The sequence below is a fragment of the Nannobrachium achirus genome (assembly GCF_963921795.1).
Source record: "Nannobrachium achirus genome assembly, chromosome: 1".
NCBI lineage: Eukaryota > Metazoa > Chordata > Actinopteri > Myctophiformes > Myctophidae > Nannobrachium > Nannobrachium achirus.
The window spans coordinates 30,094,589-30,101,741 of record NC_137810.1 but is presented as its reverse complement, the minus strand read 5'-3'; the positions used below and the strand labels follow the sequence as shown (position 1 = coordinate 30,101,741).

Here is a 7,153-nt window from a genome sequence, read left to right as displayed (position 1 = left end):
CCTATAAATGCACTAATTTGCTTATAACACTATAATTGCAGTGAGAGTGTTATACGTGGATAATAACGCATTATAAGAATTTATAAGCATGATAGACATGGTATTCATATAGACTATATTCTTACCACTGCTGCACTAAATTCTGAGTGTATCTTAGACGTGAAAAAGACAATGAAACTCAATGTAAAGGGAAATTCGAACACTTTACATGTAGCTATGGTGCTAAATTGTGCATTGGAGCTATCGAAGGGTGGATATTTTGGCTTTATGTCAAAACCGGTTATGGCATTTATTATGTGATTGATTAAAACAGAGCAGATGTGACTAGGCATGCACAGTAAGCTATGAGTGCAATAAGCAAGCTTATCTCATGATGGGAAGCCAGCCAGGGCAGTTAGGCTAACTTTTGCTATTATTTAGGTGCTTAACTTTGTGTACAGTCAAAGCTGGAGACTGTATAGGCTCCTGCTGAAATATGTAGGGCCTAGCTGATGCATATGAATGATGAAGGCCTACTGAATGTAAAATTAAGCAGTGATGGAAAAAGTACTTAAATGTTTACTGAGCAAAGTATCAATACAGTCAGACATGCAGAAATACTCTGTTACAAAGTAGGCCAAGAATTCAAAATGTGGGCCTACTTGAGTAAAAGTATAAAGGTATTTGGATCAAAATAAAAGTGCCAAAAGTGCAGAATCTCCCATTTCAAGTTTTCATATAAAATCTTTTGAGCTAGCAGAACTATAAGCTCACAACGCGTCGCATCGCGTTGTGAGCTTGTAGATCGGTTATTTTCAAATAGACAAAGTTTAAATAGGTTACTGTATGTTTTGTAATAATAATCCAAATCTACAAAGTAATTGGTACGTAACTTTTTTGAAAGTAGGACTACAATAGGCTATTTGACTCTGAGTGAGATGTAGTCGTGGAGTAAAAGTAAAAGTGCTGATTCTGCTGAACATTGGAAATACTCCAGTAAAGTAAAAGTAGGCCTACAGCAAAACTGTACTTAAGTAGCCTACAGTACTTGAGTAAATGTACTTAGTTACTTTACGCCACTGAAATTAAGATTGAAGAAGTTGTCGGGACGCGTTATGCACGACCCTCACTCACAGTCAAAGAAGACGAACGCACCAAACACACGAACAGGCTGTGTGGTTTCGATTCATTTCGAAAAAAAGAAAATGCCCACATACCTTTTACAGAGGTTTTGCTATCAACTCGCAGAACTTGAAAAATGTGACATGCTGTGCAAAAGTTCTAATGGTTCCGCGGCGCTGTTCACTGTGAGAGAGGAGGAGGAGGTGCTACTCTCCCGAAAGACACGCTCACACACAGACGCCAGGCGTGCTGGAATAGGAAGTTAAGAAGAAAGTTTAACTAGTCTAAAAACTTCAAAAACTTAAGCTCCAAGGAAACGCAGTATCTGGCTAGGCCTATGTATACCACGTTAAATAGCTATAAAAGGGCGCGTCACAAAAAAAAAGCTTTGAACAAAAGTGAATCTCCAAAGAACTCAGAGAACCTGTATGTGACTGCACTACATTCCAGGCATTAGACACTGCTCTCTCCCCAGGCGCACTCCAGTTTCCGTGATGCGCGGCATGCATTACAGGGCCGTGCCGTGCCAGGGGCCGTGCGTAAAGTTTCCACCTGAGGGCGCAGACGGGCGCATCACTAAACCTGTGTAGCAGGGGAGACTAGCTGATCAAATTAGTCATTAATGAGAGCAGTGTTGCCCTGCGGTGACCACAGACCAGTCATTTGAGTAAATGGTGTAAAAGTGAAAGACACGTAAAGTTTCCAACTGAGGGCGCATCACTAAACCTGTGTAGCAGGGGAGACTAGCTGATCAATATTATCAGTTAGTCATATTAGTCATTAATGAGAGTCGAGTTGCCCCGTGGTGGCCAATCATTTGAGTAATGATATGAAATTGAAAGACACTCAACTTTACCAGACGTTATAGAGCTAGGCTATTCAACATTTTTGTCTTCTTGAATCACTTTTTTGACCGTTTCTGCAATTATAAATTTAGTTTAGACAACAATTAATGCAACTAGTTCTACACATACACCAGCCTTCATCCATTAACACCAAAGCAGAATAGACAGGCAAATGATTGGAAAGGAAAAACAATACAAGAAGTGTTCTTAATAATTGGATACAAATATTAGATAATTATATCATAATTAATATTGGCCTATTATTATTCTGTAGGCTATTTGTTTAACATGTTCTCAACAATATCCAAACATCATTCGCCTATTCAAACCTACTTGAGCAGGTGAGCAATAACAAGAGGAACTAAAAATATAAACAGATGAGATACATCTAGGGTAACTGGTTGTAAACCTGAAATGACTAGTAGTGAGTGGCCAACAAGTTATCTCTTATGAGATAAGAGGCTATTTTTAGACTGGGATTGGGTAAAAATGAAGATTCTCAGTTTCTCACTCACTGGTCACTTCATTTCTTCTCATGTGGCTAATCAGAGTCGTGCTTGGCACCAGCTGAATGGGGGAGGCTGACGTCACTCCGCTGCCTCACCACCACCTCGTATGTACGGTATATAAGTTGCTGTGCGCAGCGCTCAAATCATTCACAACCTGAGCTGCATTCTTCTGAAGAGAAGCGGACTAGCGGAGAGCAAAAAAAAAAGAAACTACTATCAGGACCAATCAAAGGCAGTGGAGTATGAACAGAAGCATAGCTGTGGTTTTACTTTTGGCTCTTGGTTTACTTGTCTGCGAAGGAGGTAAGCATGGAACACAATACAATACTTATGAGTAGTTAACATATTGAGATTGTGTGTGCTATTTAGGGCTAAGTAGGACATCATAAAGTTAAGGATAATAGGCTACTGTTTAATAATATTTTATGTTAGACTACTGAGGGGTTGGATCATCTTAGAACCAATTGTGTAGCCATGTGGGACTATATGTAATTGTAAGCATATGTAGTCTACTTCTGTTAACGCCAAAACTTGTCTGAACAGGTAATCCATGTTGTTCGGAGCCATGCCAGAACAGGGGTGTATGTACATCTCTTGGAGAGGGGTATGAATGTGACTGCACACGAACTGGATTTTATGGACCAAATTGCACATCCGGTAAGTAAGATTTGCTTAAAAAAGTTCATGTTAATGATTATGTCCCTGGTTAATGTATTTTAAAATGTAGGCCTACCTATACAAATCAATGATCATTATGATGTCTTACAGCCGAATTCTTCACATGGCTGAAAGTGACCCTGAAGCCATCCCCAAACACCATTCATCACCTTCTTACACACTTCAAGGGATTCTGGAACATCATCAATAACATCTCATTTCTCAGGGATGCTATCATGAAATATGTACTGACATGTAAGTATCCATAAATTAACTGAAACCTCATGTAAGCTGACAATTGTGAAATTGTGAATTAATTATTAATTGGCGATGAAAATAATCTAATGTTAATCATAATTAGGAACAAAGTATAGACCTAATAAGTATCTGTTATTTTCTTTCCAGCCCGATCCCATCTGATAGACAGTCCACCTACCTACAATGCAGACTATGAATACAAAAGCTGGGAAGCCTACTCCAACCTTTCCTACTATACGCGCACCCTACCCCCAGTGCCGAAGGATTGCCCAACCCCTATGGGAGTAGTAGGTGAGTGCACTCTCACTGCCTGTGGAAAACCTGTTTTCTTAGATTCTTGAATAGTGAGCAGGGATCGATTGGCCCCATTACATCATGGAGAGAACATGCCAAAGATTCTGTCTTGTAGATTGTTTAGTTAGCTGACTTACGCCTTTCGCTGGAACCATCACAGTCAAAAACCACACTAACCAGCCACAACCTTCACAAGAGGAAGCGTATCAGTCTCCATCTCTCTTGTTAAACTGCTCACAAAACCAGCCTCAGCCAAATAAAACAGCTCTTGGAACTTAATGTTGGATTTTCTTTCTAAACAAATCTGTTACCAATATATTCGAGCATTAAGGCTCATACAGTAACAGTAGCACATGCAAATTGAGCTCTATGTTGATCCAGAACATTCATTTTAGCGTGACAATTGATTTTTCTGTATGATTTTTCCAGGTAAAAAGGAGTTGCCTGATGCCAAGTTGTTGGCTGAGAAGCTTCTGTTGAGGAGGCAGTTTATTCCAGATCCTCAGGGTACCAGCTTGATGTTCGGGTTCTTCGCACAACACTTCACTCATCAGTTCTTCAAATCTGACATGAAGAATGGACCCGCCTTCACCAAAGCTCAAGGACACGGGGTGAGTACAGATCACAGGCTTTATTTGTGGCAATGCGAAAGCGACTGAAACGAGTGGCGAACCTTAATTGACCATTTCACATTAAACCCCAAAATATTAGAGACGGCGGGATTTATAGTTGATATTATGAGGTGAACTGAAAATGAAGCATTGTATTAATGTGACTGTGCTTATGCTCTCAGGTGGACCTCAGCCACGTCTACGGAGACACACTAGAGAGGCAACACAAGCTCAGGCTTTTCAAGGACGGCAAGATGAAGTTTCAGGTACAGAACACATGTTGTTGTTGTACAGTACAGACACAGGTCTTATTCATGTATTGGCACATGTATCTTGAAGACTACGAAACCTTCTGACAAGTCGTTTCTCCTCTCTATCTTTCCCATGGCTCTGTGTACAGGTTCTGGATGGAGAGGTGTACCCTCCGACAGTGAAGGACGTTGGCGCAGAGATGCACTACCCTCCTCATGTTCCTGACTCACACCGCTTTGCCGTGGGCCACGAGGCCTTCGGACTGGTCCCCGGTCTCATGATGTACGCCACCATCTGGCTCCGGGAGCACAACCGGGTCTGTGATGTCCTGAAGGAGATCCACCCCGACTGGAACGACGAGAGACTCTTCCAGACCACAAGACTCATCCTGATTGGTGAGTGAGTGTGTGTGTGTGTGTGTGTGTGTGTGTGTGTGTGTGTGTGTGTGTGTGTGTGTGTGTGTGTGTGTGTGTGTGAGTGAGAGAGATGATATCTGTCTTGAGTGTATGAGACAAAAAAAGTGGAAAGTTCAAACTCAGTGGCTCGGTATTGTGAAAATATATATTGTGAAAAGGGTAATTTCAGAATGATTGCAGTAATGTTTAAAAGGACCATGTACATGTACAAGGTACATGTCAAATAGTCTGAATGAAAATGTAAAACATAATCTTATTCCTGTAATATTCTACTAGTATAATTTTCTCAAGCATTATCTAATGAGAATGTCATTTGTCCTGTAGGCCAGACCATTAAGATAGTTATTGAGGACTACGTGCAGCATCTGAGTGGCTACAACTTCAAGCTAAAGTTCGACCCCGAGCTGCTGTTCAGCAAGCAGTTCCAGTACCAGAACCGCATCGCATCAGAGTTCAACACCCTGTACCACTGGCACCCTCTGATGCCCGACACCTTCCACATCGAGGAGAAAGAATACAACTATAAGCAGTTTGTCTTCAACACTTCTGTGGTTACAGAGCATGGTATCAACCAACTGGTGGATTCTTTCAGCAAGCAGATAGCTGGACGGGTAAGAACTAGTAGTACTTGTGTTAATTGTAATAGGAGCAGGGTTTTCCTACATACTGTAGTATTGTTGCCTAAAAGACTCTTCAACTGACCTATTGTCCTCTGTTTAGGTTGCTGGTGGTAGAAATGTCCCTGGGCCTTTGATGCCTGTGGCCATCAAGTCAATCGAGAACAGCAGAAAGATGCGCTATCAGTCTCTCAATGCCTACAAGAAACGTTTCAACATGAAGCCTTACAGCTCATTTGAAGACCTCACAGGTAAGAAAAAGATACATGGTAACAGACATAATAACATAAGTGTAAACATCTATTGACGTGTGCCAGGGGAACTGTCTCTGACATGAACACTGACTGGGGTGCTTGTCGAAGCAGTGCAGTTTTTAAGTAGCGTAGCACCTGGCTATAATATATGGAAGGGTCATGTTGAAAAACCATTAAACTGGTCTCAACAAGCATTTATTCCCTTCAGCTTTTAGTTTCTGTGATGTGTAGTTAGGAATTCGGCACCATGCCTCCTGCACAAAACAGATGTTCCCTTCGGCTTGAGATAGTGTAAGCTGTTTATCATGGAAGAGAGTACCATATAAACAGGCACAGTGGTCTCCTGTAGGATCCACAATGTATGTGCTAATTCAGAGAGGGAAACTTGCATTCCTTCTGAAGAGGTGTTTTCTTTATATCGATTAATATATGATCTATGATGTATGGGGGAATAGTAGTTTGTGAGTGAGAGCGAGGAAAAAGGAAGAGGCTGGAAGATAGCTCAATATTTATACATTTAAATGTGTTTACTGGATTCCACTTAGACAAAACACAGGCGGACATATTTAGATAAGCTGCAATCTGTATTGCTTCCGAGGCAGTGAGAGAAGCCAGGCTGAGGATCTAAACCTGTTTCCTCTTTGTGTGTTCCACTAGGAGAGAAAGAGATGGCGGCGATACTGGAAGAGTTGTACGGACATGTTGATGCTGTGGAACTCTACCCTGGTCTGCTGGTGGAGAAGCCCAGGCCCAATGCCATCTTTGGGGAGACCATGGTGGAGATGGGAGCCCCGTACTCTCTCAAGGGCCTCATGGGGAACGCCATTTGTTCCCCAGAGTACTGGAAGCCCAGCACATTTGGAGGCAGTGTTGGTTTCGACATTGTGAACACCGCCTCCTTACAAAAGCTGGTGTGCAACAACGTCCGAGGCCCCTGCCCCGTGGCGTCCTTCCACGTGCCTGGCATAGAAGACACGGGGTCGTTTACCATCAACTCAAGCACGTCACACTCTCGCAGCAGTGACGTTAACCCCACAGTCATTCTGAAAGAAAGGACTACTGAGCTCTAATTTACAAATGTATTTTGGGCTTGTTTATATACAGTATATGTATTATATTTATATATTTATTTATTTGTCATATTTATTATTCTATTTATTATGTACTGGAAACAACTTTTTTATAAGGAATTTTGTATTTCTTCGTACGTTCCGTAAGAAGTTATTTATTGAAAAAGCTGGTTTCATGTGTTTCATGTTATTGCTACATTATTTGATGACCTCAGAAATCGCACTGATATTTTGAATGACCTGATACTTGAATTTGAAAATGTCGTAGT

At 41.4% G+C, this 7,153-nt stretch overlaps 1 protein-coding gene across 1 annotated transcript; it reads left to right on the top strand.

Annotated features, from left to right (window-relative positions):
- Positions 1 to 2,697: 2,697 nt before the first annotated feature.
- ptgs2b (prostaglandin-endoperoxide synthase 2b) lies at positions 2,698 to 6,884 on the top strand (the record flags this gene model as incomplete). Its single annotated transcript, XM_080733001.1, has 10 exons — positions 2,698 to 2,758; positions 2,999 to 3,112; positions 3,224 to 3,367; positions 3,518 to 3,661; positions 4,094 to 4,275; positions 4,458 to 4,541; positions 4,676 to 4,922; positions 5,268 to 5,554; positions 5,664 to 5,811; positions 6,472 to 6,884. 10 exons carry the CDS (start codon positions 2,698 to 2,700, stop codon positions 6,882 to 6,884), a joined length of 1,824 nt encoding a protein of 607 aa, XP_080589127.1.
- Between the last annotated feature and the right edge of the window lie 269 nt (positions 6,885 to 7,153).